A 15,743-nucleotide genomic window follows, 5' to 3' on the forward strand; every position below is an offset into this window, starting at 1 on the left:
TTTAACCAATCAAATATGGGCTGCTTGACTTATACTGTGTCAGTTTCTCTCTCCTGTCTTTCAGTGCCCTTATTAAGTCTAATTCTGAGTATAATCATCCTCTACTCTCCAGCAGGGTTGACGAGGTAAAACATAAGAAAAGGTCCGTTTGGGACTTCACGCGTCAGAGGAGTAGACCCCACCCTTGTTGTTTCCTTTTGGATTTTAATTGGTCGAGAATGCCGGGCATTGAAAGTCAATTGGAAACACGTCGCTGTCGATCACTTCAGAGGCGTTTCTTACCCAGTTCGTAGGAAAACTGCAAAGGCTCCCACTTACCGCAACTATCAGCTGGCAGAAAACACTAACCAGGTGAAAATGGACTGTCCTTCGGAACAAATGAGGCCCCTGTTGAGAGCAGTGAGTACCCGCACAGCACGACCCAGACGTCCGTTGTAACTGTGCGGCTCTTTTGTACGTATTTGCCCCTCGTTTGCCAGGTAGCGCTACAAGTATCAGGGATGCGTGGGAGTCAGTGAGGCACCATCCGGCGAATGCTATTGTTAGCCGGCTTTCTATTTGTGTCACATGCCGAAGCTGCAGGTTCTCTTAGAAAGTTATTTACCATCCCGGTTGTTATTCGCATAGCTGGAATTGGTTTGCTTTGACTTAATTGGCCTGCTCGGTTAACTTATTACCGTTATTAAGAACAAATGATATAAAAAAATTGACTAAATCAGTTACTTTGTTGCCAAAGTGGCTTACTTTATGAAACAGAATATTTATATGGTTACAAGCATAAGGCTACTTTATCATGCTTGTAATTGATGACGGGTGACTGTACAGGCAGTTGTGCATTTTTCTTCTCACGTTCAACAAGTTAACCTGCCCGTTAAAATGAAGCTATGTGCCCCAGCTCCGCAAGCGAGGACATCTGCCGCTAGCACGTCTACAGAAATAAAACCTCGTTTGCATATCAAATGCCCCCAGAATAGAAAGCCGCTTTCTGCTGTGATGTTTCCGTGTCAGGAAATGCTGCTAAAGCTTACTGTAAAGGTGCAGCTCGACAGGAAAAAATAAACACGTAAGTGAAAGGAAAAAAATGCACAGCGTCAAAAGAGTCAGGACCACCTCTCGACTATTTGATGTTTAAACGCAGTTGTGGGCGAGAACAAGCTAAAGTCGCACATCTGTTGGTGTTAAAGATAGGAGGATGATAAGCGCATCAAACACACAGTGCTGCTTTCAAGACCCCCTCCCAAAAAGAGCTAAGTTTAAAATGCAGGCAGGGTGACTGACGTCATGGCTGGTGTAGGGTCCCACTTCTGTCTTTATGTGGCATGCATGTTTGTGCGCGTGAGAAAGTGTGCGTGCAAGTGAGGAAGCTCAACCACACTAGCCGTACAGTGAGAATGACTTTTCAGCTATATGCGCACTTCTTTCCTAGACACGGAGGTCAGAATGTGCTCTGACACTAGGCCCCTTTGTGTGCTTACATATTTACATGACCAATCTCAAGAACATACCATTGGTGAGCTTTGAGTCGGGCAGTGTGTTCGGTTCAGCTATCATCTGTATGATTAAATGCATGAATCTGTTTCAACAAGCTGCTCATGGTATTATCAGGCTTGCTGTTTGACCCCTGCTATTGTTGGGAGGCTTATTGAAATGTGCTTAAGCAGTGATAATCTCATTTAACTGCGACTGAAGACTTAGCAATTGTTTAGTTTGGCCCTGGCTCTTGTTAATTTAAAACGACTTGCTGTTAGAGTCCCGCAAAGTATGCACACATTCTATGTTCTGGCACAGAGCGGTCATTATTCTCTTGAGTTTGTCATATACAGTAGACTTGGGAATAACAAGACACCCCACGATATGATGCTATCACAATGCTTCACTCAGGATACGATATTATTGCTAATTTTAAACATTTTGCAATATGAGGGTTATTGAAGTAATATATACTGCAATCAACTTTTTTTTTTTTTTTAAACTGCAAATTATGTCTTCAAAGTTAGACTTTGTCAGTATGTTTTATCCAATTGGATGAGTTCGTCTCACTTCAGTTATTTATTTACTTTTACTGAAAAGAGAGATTGTCCTGCATGCAAACACTGTCACTAAAACCAGCCATAAATGTTGCCTTAGGACAGCCAGTCTGCTACCAGTCTGACATCGGTGTGATTGAATACGGTCAAGTTGGCAATTACATTAGGGCTGCCACGATTAGTCGACTAGTCACGATTACGTCGACTATCAAAATCGTCGACGACTGATTTAATAGTCGACGTGTCGTTTGAAGCTTTGTAAGATCCTGAAAGACGCAGGAATAAGTAGCAGGATTTAAGAGTGTAATAACAGACTGAAACAGAAGATGGCAGCACTGCATGTACAAGGATGCCAACTGCCGTTAAACCCCGAAGAAGAAGAAGCTGTGTCCCAGAATTCATAGCGCGGCCCAGCTCAGTTTCCAACAATGGTGGCAGCTAGTTGGTTTTACTCTTATTATTCTTTCTGGGTCACAAAATAAATGTTTAACATATTTTCAGGCGAGAATGTAGCTGTGTAAACCTCAAATATCTGCTCAGTTTATCAAGACACCACATATTTTCAAAAGTGCTCCGACGTTTTCAGAGACGTCTGTTACCCACTAGCTCGATAGCTAGCTGGAGGCTAGGCTAGGCTAACTAGAGCCGTGAGAACACCGGACTCCCGGCAAATCGTTTTCAAACCCACCGCCGTCTTTCGCTACTCAGGTTAAATATATATATAAGTCACTTAGATAACTTCAAAATGTTATTGTTTGGCTTTTTTTTAGTATTTTATTTGTTCCTGAGTAAATCGGTTTGGCTGAGATTAAAGTTTTTACACAGCTGAATAAACGTCAAGCAGACAGCTGATTATCAGAAGTGTGAGATGCTCAAGAATTTACTCCGGTGTCCTGTTATATTTTAGATAGCAAGGAGTTTATTAAACCACAACAATCTGCAGATTTCATTAAAATTTAATAAACTGTCATCTTGTCTTTATTTTTAGTTAGCACATACCTTAAACACTTAAAGCTGTAAGCTAATGATAGTTATATAAGAGCAGATGCTGCTGGTGCAATAAGCTGTATGTCCAATGGATGATCTGATTAGTCGACTAATCGCAAAAATAATCGGTGACTAGTCGACTATCAAAATAATCGTTTGTGGCAGCCCTAAATTACATGCATTCTACTTCTGATAAAACAGCAAAAAGTGTGTAATACCATCAAACTTCAGTCAGCACAAGTTGAAATTGTTTCTTTGTAAGGAGTTTGCTGTCCTATTATTACTTGTGTGACTTAGCCATTAGCTTCCTCTGAATGAGGAGGTAGCTTTGTCGTGCTAAGTCTGTCCAGTGTTGGATGGTTTTTTTTGGTTGAACCAATTGAACTTACGTTTGCTAGGCTAACGTCTAAGGATCTTGGAAAGAAAAGCGTCTGGACTTCTCCAAGTTTCCTTAAAGACATTTCACCTCTCATCTGAGAAGCTTCTTCAGTTCTAAGAGCAATCAGGGGAGAGTTCCAGATTTTAAGGCCTATGGGAGTGTCCCATTGATCCTCTACCTAATCACATGAGCCAAGGTGTGAAAACAGGTGCGGGTCACAATCAGTCAAGGTTTCGGGTGAACCCATTGTGAAACCTAGCCTCACCCTATCATGTGATTTACTAAGGTCAAAAGGCCCAGGATGTGAGTGGGCGTTAAGGCGTCTGGGAAGGGATCACAAAACTGGATTTTAGATGGCAGACAGTTGGTGTCGTAATATATTCTGCTGATAAGCTAGTTTCTTCTCAGGCAGTGTTTGTGGTATTTATAGGGAGGCCTTTGCATGGGTTTTACTTCATGTTTAATTGACCAGCCTCAGTGCTAGAGAATGTTTTTATTTTTATGGCAGAATAATTTTATGCTTGGCTATATTTTGCATGTTTGATCTTTATCATGAGTATATAGCCTTGAGTCTATTTCACCTGTCATTGGGTGAAAGATGTGGTACACCCTGGACAGTAGAGCAGGGCGATGTGACCAAAAATATTTATCACGATATACATTTGAAAATTTGCGATAACGATATAACTGACGATATAATTGACACTAGACAAAATACTTTACAACTCCACAACTTTATTAGTGCAAAAAACACCATCAATGTATTTTCACTTAAACAAGCAGCTGTTTTTTCCATTAAAGTTATATAAAAATTTAACAGTGCAAATGCAAATTCTTCGCTGACAGTTTAACCAAAAGGCATTTCCAATGGAAATTGGCCGACATATCCTCAGCATAACCATGTATAATATCCACAAAACTTAAAAAGAGGTTATACACACACAATACAGTAATATTATGTTGAAGCACAGTACGTATCACTCCGTGAGGCTCCTGCCTACGGTAGCCGTAATGCTCCGACAATCCATCAAGCGGTGCGGGTTCGTAGCTTAGTAAAGTCGTACTAAAACATTTGACAGATTTTCGAGTGCCGTGTACGACATAAAATCGTTTCGAGGTCAGTAAACACAACCAGAATTCATACATAAGGCACACGGGATTATAAAGGGCACTGTCGATTTTCAGAAAAATCAAAGGATTGATTTTAACTCATTCACTGCCATTGACGTCTATAGCCGTCAATGGCAGTGAATGAGTCAATGGGTTTAACTCATTCACTGCCAATGGCTGGCAGTGAATGAGTTAAGTGTGCCGTATTAATTCATTAACATGGTAATAATGACGGCCCACTAGCATGCTCTACCAAAAATAGTGCTTTGTTGTGTATCTGACAGACGAAAGCTAAACCAGTTCCAAACCACTGAACTTGCAGCATTTTTACAAACCAATTCGGTTCATCTGTTTCATTCAATGATCCGCTTTCGCCCTTCTCATTCTTCGTCGCCACCATGCCTTTTTCCGCCATGTGCATATGAAAACAAAGGCACTGCGCATGCACGTTTTACCCATATTCTATCGCAATATTTAATTTTCTTATCGTTGCCCAACATTATACCGGTATTACCATGAACGGTATGATATGGCCCAGCCCTAAAGGACAGGTTGCCAGTTAGTCTATCACAGGGAGGATATCTCAGGATAGATAATCATTCACACTCACATTCACACCTAGGGCTGCCACGATTAGTCGTCTAGACACGATTACGTCGACTATTAAAATCGTTGACGACTAATTTAATAGTCGACGCATCGTTTGAAGCTTTGTAAGATCCCAAAAGCTGCAGGAATAAGTAGTAGGATTTAAGAGTGTAATAATGGACTGAAACAGGAGATGGCAGCACTGCATGTACAAGGATGCCAGCTGCCGTTAAATCCCGAAGAAGAAGAAGCTGTGTCCCAGAATTCATAGCGCGGTGCAGCGTACTTGTCAACAATGGCGACAGCTAGTTAGTTTTAATATTACTCTTATTATTCTTTCTGGGTCACAAAATAAAGTTTAACCTATTTTCAGGCGAGAATGTAGCTGTGTAAACCTCAAATATCTGCTCAGTTTATCAAGACACCACATATTTTCAAAAGCGCTCCGACGTTTTTGGAGACGTCTGTTACTCACCAGCTTGATAGCTAGCCGGGGGCAAGGCTCACTAGAGCCCGAGAACACCAGACTCCCGGCTAATTGTTTTCAAACCCACCGCTGTCTTTCACTACTCAGGTTAAACATGTAATATAAGTCACTTAGATAACTTAAAAATGTTATTGTTTGGCTTTTTTTAGTATTTCATTTGTTCCTGAGTAAATCGGTTTGGCTGAGAAATAAAGTTATAGTTTTTACACAGCCGAATAAACGTCAAGCAGACAACTGATTTTCAGAAGTGTGAGATGTTCGAGAATATACTCCGGTGTCCTGTTATATTTTAGATAGCAAGGAGCAGAGTTTATTAAACTCCACCGAAACAATCTGCAAATGTCATTAAAATTTAATAAACTATCAACTTAATAATAATAATGGATTGGATTTATATAGCGCTTTTCAAGGCACTCAAAGTGCTTTACAATGCCACTATTCATTCACTCTCACATTCACACACTGGTGGAGGCAAGCTACGGTTGTAGCCACAGCTGCCCTGGGGCAGACTGACAGAAGCGAGGCTGCCATATCGCGCCAACGGCCCCTCTGGCCATCACCAGTAGGGTAAAGAGTCTTGCCTAAGGACACAACGACCAGGACAGAGAGCCCGGGGATCGAACCGGCACCTTCCGGTTACAGATACGCTTCCCAACCCCCTGAGCCATGGTCGCCCCAAACTTGTCTTTATTTTTAATTAGCACATACCTTAAACACTTCAAGCTGTAAGCTAATGATAGTTATATAAGGGCAGATGCGTGCTGGTGCAATAAGCTGTACGTTTTACGTCCAATGGATGCGTGATCTGATTAGTCGACTAATCTCAAAAATAATCGGTGATTAGTCGACTATCAAAATAATAGTTTGTGGCAGCCCTATTCACACCTATGGCCTATTTAGGGCTGCCAAATTAAAATAACTCATGCATGGTTTTGGACTGTGAGAAGAAGCCAGAATACCTGTAGAGAGCATGCAAACTCTACACAGGAACACAAACTCTACACAGCTGGTGGATTTAAACAGAGGATCTCTTGCTGTAAGTCCTTTGTATCATAGCAGAGCTATAAATACTATACCAATAGTTTAAATGTATGGCAGCACGGTGGCACGGTGGTTAGCACTGTTGCCGCACAGCAAGAAGGTCCTGAGTTCAATTCCAACATCAGGCTGGGGTCTTTCTGTGTGGAGTTTGCATGTTCTCCCCGTGTTTGCGTGGGTTCCCTCCGGGTACTCCGGCTTCCTCCCACCGTCCAAAGACATGCACTTAGTGGGGATAGGTTAATTGGTTAACCCAAATTGTCACTAGGTGTGAATGTGCGAATGAAAGTGAGTGCGAATGGTTGTCTGTCCCTGTATGTTGGCCCTGCGACAGACTGGCGACCTGTCCAGGGTGTACCCCGCCTCTCGCCTTATGACAGCTGGGATAGGCTCCAGCGCCCCCCGCGACCCTGAAAAAGGATAAGCGGAAGCGAATGGATGGATAGTTTAAATGTCTTGAAGTGTATAAACATATTTATTGAGGAAAAAAAACAACAACACAAAAACATCAACCACAAATTGTCTACAAACTAAACTTAGACCATTGGGGTTTCCCTTTTTTGTATTTCGTCCATTTTGAATATTGGGCCTAATAAATCCAAATGTGCTATTATTACCACCCCGATTTCTGTTTTTGTTTATTGACTGCACTGATCAACTTCAAAACTACTGATAGATGAAGTTATTAATAATGATCACCTGTTAGATCTATTGTAATGCAGTGTTCTGCTTGGAAACCTTGGGTCGTGGCATTCATGTAGATTTTACTTGTACAGTCCACCTAAATAATGTTTCAGACCAAGCACCCTGTTTGCCATCCTGTTATAGTTAGAAGGATTTGAGAAAGAAAGGAAGGATAGAATGAAGAATGAAAGAAAAAAAGAATTGCCTGCTTGGGTCAGGATCACAAAGACTTGTTCCACTGGTCTTGAGTGGTAGACTGGTCTAAAATTGGCTCTTAGATCAGCTTGATCCAGCTAAGCTTCCTGATCCAGCACTACCCTGGGTTGAGTAAATGCTGTGTCTCAGAGGTTCTTTCTTTCTTAGAAGCAGAAATCATAGAAAAGCTTAAAGAAATTAGGTGATTCCATAACAAACCGACAGGAAAATGAATAATTTTAATGGATAGTAAACCTGAAGATTTCCAAGAAAAACAGTCCCAAATATTCCTTTGATTTAGTCAGTGTGGGGATTTGATTTTTTTTTATTTACTTTTCTCTTTTAGTAAGCAGTATGCTTAGACTTTGTAGTCTTGATTAGCATAGGAATTAATTGATGCCTTTTGCATTTATCTGTAGTAGAAAATCAAATTCTTTCACATTTTGTGTTTTTAAACTGACACAAAAAAACAGCATTTTAAGCACTGAAAACTGTATGTTACTGGGTAAATGAGGCTTGTAGTAAAAAGTGATTTTAGTCCCCAGTTCCAGGAGAAAAGCAGTATATAGGCACCACTCCATTTACTGTTGGCTGGCAATCTAATCTAGGGTGAACAGGAACACAAAAATGAAAGTTGGGCAGGCTGTCTTGAATGTCTCCTCGACATTTTTCTTGAACTTTCTAGCAAGGAAAGTAACTGTTTTATATGATAATTTTATGCATTTGAATAGAATTGAAAAAAAACAAAACAAAAACATGTTCTCACACTTGAAAAGAGTAAGAAGCTATTTTTTCTTAATTCAGTGAGATAAGTGATTAATAGAGTGACCAGTCAGCTCCTAACAGTTGTAAAGCTGACATGGGCGTAGAAAGCAATGCCATGACAGGCAGAAATGTTCAACATTTAACATGTGACACAGAAATGACAAATACAGCTGGAGAATTTATTAGGTACACCTTTAATTCTTCGTGGCACAGATTCAATCAGATGCTGAAAACACAGATTCCTCAGAGAATTTCCATGATTTGAATCTCCTGTTACACCTCTTCTGTGCTCTCTTGGATTGAGATCTCATGACTGTGGAGGCCATTTGAGTACAGTGAACTCATTATGTTCAAGAAATAAGTTTAAGATCGTTTGATTTGTGACATGGTGAGTTATCCTCCTGGAAGCAGCAATCGGACGATGGGTACACTGTGGCAAAAAAGGAATGGACATAGTTAACTAAAATGCTCAGGTAGGCTGTTGTGTTTACTACTAACTGACCACCTTTTAAGGGGCTCAAAATGTGCCAAGAAAATATAACCAGGCCATTACACTAACAGCAGCAGCCTGATCTGTTGACCTGCCATCTAGATGTCAGTAAGTTTTTCACATCTTCTATTGTTAAGCTTTTGTAAGCCCATCTGAACTGTGAAGCCTCAGTTTCCTGTTCTTAGTTGTTGTGTGGTCTTCTGCTGCCTTCTTCCCATCTGCCTCAAGTTTTAACAGAAATGCTATTCTGCACACCTTGGTTGTAATGAGTGGAGTGGTTATTTGAGTTACTTTGTCTTCCTATCACCTCAAAGCAACCTGGCCACTCTTGTCTGACCTCTGCCATGAACAAATAATTGTCAGCTCGCTCACTGGATATTTTCTTTTCTACGATCACTACCTGTTAACCTTTAGAAATGTTTGTGAAGGAAGATCCCAGCAGATTAGCAGCTTCTGAAAATGCTCAGCTCAGAATGTCACCAACAATCATGCCACGTTCAAAGTCACTTAAATGACCTTTCTTCCCCGTTCTGATGCTCTACATCTAGACCACATCTTCATGCCTATATTCTTAAATGCATTGACCTGCTGCTATATAATTGGCTAATTAGGTGTTTACCTTAAAAATAAATTGAACAGGAGACCTAAATGTCATAAATGTGCTGTTTATATTTCCTCAAGAACTGGGAACTGGTGGGTGTTTTTCTTTTTGTCTTTCGCAGGTACCAAACAGTTAAATAATTATGGCAACTCTAATATAAGAATATATGTTACTTGTTGAAAGATTTTAAGCTTATGCCTCTCCTAAAAACGATTATGCTGCGTGACACTGCTGGATGTTGCTGTGAGTTCAATTTTGCAAAATCTCATGTTCTCATTTCCCTTAACATCAACTCAGTGTAGGTTCAGCCATTAGATGTCACTCTTTCTATTTGCTTTCATGTGTACTTTAAATCCCTTTTTATGATACATAATTTAATTTTAAGTTTGGCTTCACTTTGCCATTATGGTTTTCTGGTTAGTCTAGTTTAAACTTTTAATAGGGTATCTCTGGTGTGGATAGGGATCCTGGGGGCTTCCTTGAATTAAAAAATAGACCCTTTTATTGCTGCTCAGGTTGCAGAATTATGGTCTTTTGCCCTGATCATAAGCACGTTTGTTATATACAAGGAACAAATGGGTCACAGTTCCTTGCTAAATTACAGGTTGTTGAAAAACATGACCAACCTTGAAGCTATGATAAGGATTTTGAATGTCAAAGGCATTTGGAATCTCGATGATTTGAATACACAGCAGTTTGCCCTTTTTCAGTCCGTTGCACCCAGTGAGGAATGCCGAGCCCACACGTGTGCTTGTTTCTATTTATCTGTGTTGGTGGTGTCTCCTAATTTGTGACCTGAATACCTCAGCGGGTGAGCATTTGTATGTCCTCGAAATGTGTGTATGTGTCCTCTGTGTGATGGTGTGTGAGTGTGTTTTTAAGCTCTTGGCTGGGCAAATAAAATATTCATAGAGGCATGGTGGGATTGGCTGCTGTGCAAAGAGCGGGCTGACAGGGTAGAGCAGAGCACTGTGTGTTCTGAAGCAGCTCGCTCCCTCTCTCCCTTCCTCCCTCTGTATAAAGAGATGAGCCGAGGAAGAGGGAACAGACGAGTGCGACACCGCCGCGCGTAGCTCCTTCTATAGCATAGATAACGCCAGACAGAAGGAACTGGTGAACATCCCTGGTGCCTTTGCTTTGTGGATGTTTTAGTCTAAATGGATGAACAGAACGAAGGGGAACATGTGCTCACGGTACGTCTGATCCTGTGTGTATTTGTGTTTGTGTTCCTTACTGTCACCGTATGCTCTTGATCCAGCAGCTCTGAATTTGCTGCATTTATGCTGTGTGTTTGTATTGATGTTGGTTTTTCTGGTTGTGTTCTTCTGCGGTGCAGCGGTGTTGTGGTCTGTGCAAATGAATGGGGCAGGTGGTCCGTACATTTGACCAGAATGAGAAAGGCAGAGGTGTGAGGATGACAGGGATAAGGTGTTTGAGGGGGCAAGCGGCTGTTATCTCATGAGATATGCCTCTTGAAATGGAATTATTTCCTTCCTACTGTTTTAATGGCCTCAAGCAGCACGAATGAGAGAAAGACAGACAGTCATGGCTGCTTTAAGGAGCGGGACAAGGAGAATAGGAAGCAAGAGAGGAGAGAGGAAAAGTACTGTCAGGGAAAGGAGGAGGTAGCAGGATCCAAACAAGGAGCATGCTGTCAATAGAGATAATGTTTATTGACTGAAGGGAAATTAATTGAAATGCTGGTTTTCCGCAATCTGGATAAAAGCATATATGGCAAAAAATGATACTCTGAGCAATTAGTAAAAAGGGGGTCGTTAAACTGGGTTGGATGCACAGAGGGAGGAAAGCATTTATGATACAGAGAGACTATATTTACATTAATTTTTATTTATTTATTTTTATTATATATATATATATATATATATATATATATATATATATATATATATATATATATATATATATATATATATATACACCTATATACCTGAGGCCTTGGAAACTGCCAAGCAAAGAATCACAGCCTTGGCCAGCCGCTTGAGGAGGTACACCAGAGAGATAGAAGGCAGGAGAATAAACCAGCTGTTCTCCACAGAACCAGCAAAGGTGTACTCTCAGTGGCAAGGGAACAATAAGAGAACAGCACCACCAAGGCTGGAGACGGAGCAATACTGGAAGAGCATATGGGAGAAGGATGCAACCCATAACGGCAATGCTCAGTGGCTAGTGGATCTGAGGGCAGACCACAGCGACCTCCCTGAACAGGGTCCAGTAACCATCACAGTGGCAGATATCCAAGAAAGGGTCTCCAGTATGAAGAGTTGGACAGCACCAGGGCCCGACATGGTTCACGCCTACTGGCTGAAGAAGCTGTCTGCACTCCACGAGCGTCTGGCAGCACAAATGAACCAGCTGCTAGTTAACGAGAGACACCCGGAATGGCTAACTGAAGGCCGGACGGTCCTGATCCCCAAGGACCCCAAGAAGGGACCGGTCCCCTCCAACTACCGACCAATAACCTGCCTCAGTACTACATGGAAGCTCCTGTCAGGCATCATATCGGCTAAGATGAACAGGCACATGGGTCAATACATGAGCGGGACACAGAAAGGAATTGGCAAGAATACCAGAGGCGCAAAACACCAGCTACTGGTAGACAGAACAATCAGCCGAGACTGCAAGACCAGACTGACCAACCTGTGCACTGCCTGGATTGATTACAAGAAGGCCTATGACTCAATGCCCCACAGCTGGATACTGGAATGCCTAGAATTGTACAAGATCAATGGGACCCTAAGAGCCTTCATCAGGAACTCAATGGGGATGTGGCGTACAACACTAGAGGCCAACTCCAAGCCCATAGCACAAGTTACCATCAAGTGCGGGATCTACCAAGGAGATGCTCTGTCCCCACTGCTGTTCTGCATAGGCCTGAACCCCCTCAGTGAGATCATTAACAAGACTGGCTACGGATACCGACTACGGAACGGAGCAGTTGTCAGCCACCTCCTGTACATGGATGACATCAAGCTGTATGCCAAGAGTGAACGAGACATCGATTCACTGATCCACACTACCAGGCTATACAGCAATGACATTGGAATGTCGTTCGGACTGGAGAAGTGTAGTCGGATGGTAACAAAGAGAGGGAAGGTAGTCAGAACTGAGGGGATTGAACTACCAGAAGGCAACATTGCAGACATAGAGGACAGTTACAAGTACCTGGGGATCCCGCAGGCAAATGGGAACCATGAAGAGGCCGCTAGAAAGGCTGCAACCACCAAGTACCTGCAGAGGGTCAGGCAAGTCCTGAGGAGTCAGCTGAATGGTAAGAACAAGATCCGGGCCATCAACACATACGCCCTGCCCGTGATCAGGTACCCTGCTGGGGTAATAGGCTGGCCAAAGGAGGAGATAGAAGCCACTGACATAAAGACAAGAAAACTCCTGACCATGCATGGAGGGTTTCACCCCAAGTCCAGCACCCTGAGGCTGTACGCTAAGCGGAAGGAAGGGGGCCGGGGACTGGTGAGTGTCAGCACCACAGTCCAGGATGAGACAAGGAACATCCAAGAATACATTGGGAAGATGGCCCTAACTGACCGAGTGCTCAGTGAATACCTCAGGCAGCAGAAACCCAAGAAAGAGGAGGGAGACGAGGAACCATCATGGAAGGACAGGCCCCTGCACGGTATGTACCACCGGCAGATAGAGGAGGTGGCTGATATCCAGAAATCCTACCAGTGGCTGGACAAAGCTGGACTGAAAGACAGCACAGAGGCACTAATCATGGCAGCACAAGAACAAGCTCTGAGTACAAGATCCATAGAGGCTGGGGTCTATCACACCAGGCAAGACCCCAGGTGCAGGCTGTGTAAAGATGCCCCAGAGACAATCCAGCACATAACAGCAGGGTGCAAGATGCTAGCAGGCAAGGCATACATGGAACGCCATAACCAAGTGGCCGGCATAGTGTACAGGAACATCTGTGCCGAGTATAACCTAGAAGTCCCGAGGTCAAAATGGGAGATGCCCCCAAGGGTGGTGGAGAATGACCGAGCTAAGATCCTGTGGGACTTCCAGATACAGACGGACAAAATGGTGGTGGCTAACCAACCGGACATAGTGGTGGTAGACAAACAGAAGAAGACGGCCGTAGTGATCGATGTAGCGGTTCCGAATGACAGCAATATCAGGAAGAAGGAACACGAGAAGCTGGAGAAATACCAAGGGCTCAGAGAAGAGCTCGAGAGGATGTGGAGGGTGAAGGTAACGGTGGTCCCCGTGGTAATCGGAGCACTAGGTGCGGTGACTCCCAAGCTAGGCGAGTGGCTCCAGCAGATCCCGGGAACAACATCGGAGATCTCTGTCCAGAAGAGCGCAGTCCTGGGAACAGCTAAGATACTGCGCAGGACCCTCAAGCTCCCAGGCCTCTGGTAGAGGACCCGAGCTTGAAGGATAAACCGCCCGCAGGGGCGTGCTGGGTGTTTAGTTATATGTATGTATGTATATGTATATATGTGTATATGTATATATGTGTATATGTATGTATATATGTGTATATGTATGTATATATGTATATATATGTATATTAGGGGTGCAACGATATTCGTATCGATATTGAACCGTTCGATACAGTGCTTTCGGTTCGGTACGCATATGTATCGAACAATACAACATTTGTAATTTATTTTATCAATTTTCCTTCTGACGATGCTGTCTGTGTGGAGCGCTCAGTGAATCTGTGTTCGACTACTCCGCCTAGGCTGCACTGTCGAGCGCAGATCCACTGAGCGCTCCACACAGACAGCATAGTCAGGAGGAAGAGCACAGGGCAAGCTAGCGAGACAGAAGTTAAGCTCTCAGCAACATGGACCTCCCCCACTCTCATTCAGATCTGGCGTTTGGAATTATTTTGGTTTTCATGTGACGTATGACCCTGAAGGTAAGCGAGTCATGGACTAAAGTAAAACAGTATGTTGGATGTGCCATGCAATGCTCAATTACATTGGTGTGAACTAGTGTGTTAGCGCAGTTAGCTCGTTAACGTGTTGGCCGTCTAGCCCCATGCATGGAGCGATCGGCGGTAGCTCGTTAACGGAGATTTGCAGTGTTGTGGCGTTAAGGTCATTTCAACGAGATTAACCTGAAAGCACTAGTGGGAACACAACGAATATGACTGCACATTTACACCGACATCATCCTTTTGGGGTGGAGGGCCCACTCCTGAAGACCTTCTATGACTCTGTGGTGGCTTCTGCTATCTTTTATGGTGTGGTCTGCTGGGGCGGCAGCATCTCTGCTGGGGACAGGAAGAGACTGAACAGGGTGATCCGAAGGGCCAGCTCTGTTCTAGGATGCCCTCTGGACCCAGTGGAGGTGGTGAGTGACAGGAGAATGGCGGCTAAGCTGTCATCCCTGTTGGACAACGTCTTCCACCCCATGCAGCAGACTGTGACAGCACTGAGCAGCTCCTTCAGTGGGAGACTGCGGCACCCACGGTGTGGGACGGAGAGATTTCGCAGGTCTTTCCTCCCCACTGCTGTCAGACTCCACAACAAAGACTTTAACTGAACAAACACACACATCCACACATGTGCAATAACACTAAGTGCAATAATCTTTTCTGGCATCGTTGTATTTTTACTCAGTTGTATATAGCATTCGTATTCTATTTTTATCTTATTGTATATTTTTATTCTATTTTATTCTACTGTATATAGTATATTATTTTATTCTATTCTGTACAGCTGTGTACTGTATTTATTCTTATTGTATTCTAATTTTTGCGTCATAACTTTTGCACTGTCCACTTCCTGCTGTGACAAAACAAATTTCCCACGTGTGGGACTAATAAAGGTTATCTTATCTTATCTTATCCTAGTGCAAAGACAAAAACAACAAGCATGCTACTAACTTTAGCCGAGTCATTTAGACAGCTGTTAGCACATGATTCTCCTTATGCTGCTGAGAATATAGCCCAGAAGAAGCGGATAGTATAGCTTTTATTTTGGAAAGAGCCATTTCTCTGTAATAAACTCTCTTTTCCAAAGATGAGTGATTCCTCAATCAGATACAGGGCTTGCAATATCGCTAGCCCGACGTCCCGGAGCTAGCGATTTTTTTCAGTCGGGCTACCAAAATCTATCTCTTCCCTGCCCGTCGGGCTATTGTAGGAAAAATATATGTCAATGCTTTTGCATTCTTTCAGAAATGTAGCTGGGTAATTATGTCATTGGCATCGGTGAGCCACTGTCAATATGTGACATATTGAAGTCGCGTTTGAATTTGCGCTTGTTTTTTTGCTTTCACTTTGCAATCGTGCGAACTGTGTATAGAGAGCGACAGTACTGATTGGTGAGTGATGATAATTTGTGCACCAATTCCTCTGACATCGTCTTATTAATCGTTAGCTTACTATGCAAACATGA

At 42.9% G+C, this 15,743-nt stretch overlaps 1 protein-coding gene across 6 annotated transcripts in view; it reads left to right on the top strand.

The window, feature by feature from the left end:
• The first annotated feature begins 287 nt into the window (after nucleotides 1–287).
• Nucleotides 288–15,743, top strand: part of LOC146682913 (sodium bicarbonate cotransporter 3-like) — a 63,451-nt gene continuing 47,995 nt past the window's right edge. For 5 of the 6 annotated variants that reach the window (XM_085445673.1, XM_085445677.1, XM_085445675.1 and 2 more), the window contains exon 1: nucleotides 288–399. In XM_085445673.1, coding sequence (XP_085301799.1) covers nucleotides 358–399 — 42 coding nt within the window. In that variant the 5' untranslated portion in view covers nucleotides 288–357. Of the gene's footprint in view, nucleotides 400–10,331; nucleotides 10,545–15,743 lie in introns of those variants that run through there. The other variant, XM_085445674.1, reaches the window with a different exon arrangement.

Source organism: Copadichromis virginalis, linkage group LG22 (assembly GCF_057382275.1).
Source record: "Copadichromis virginalis isolate Kocher_CV1m ecotype Utaka linkage group LG22, C_Virginalis_male_GT1.1, whole genome shotgun sequence".
Taxonomy (NCBI): domain Eukaryota; kingdom Metazoa; phylum Chordata; class Actinopteri; order Cichliformes; family Cichlidae; genus Copadichromis; species Copadichromis virginalis.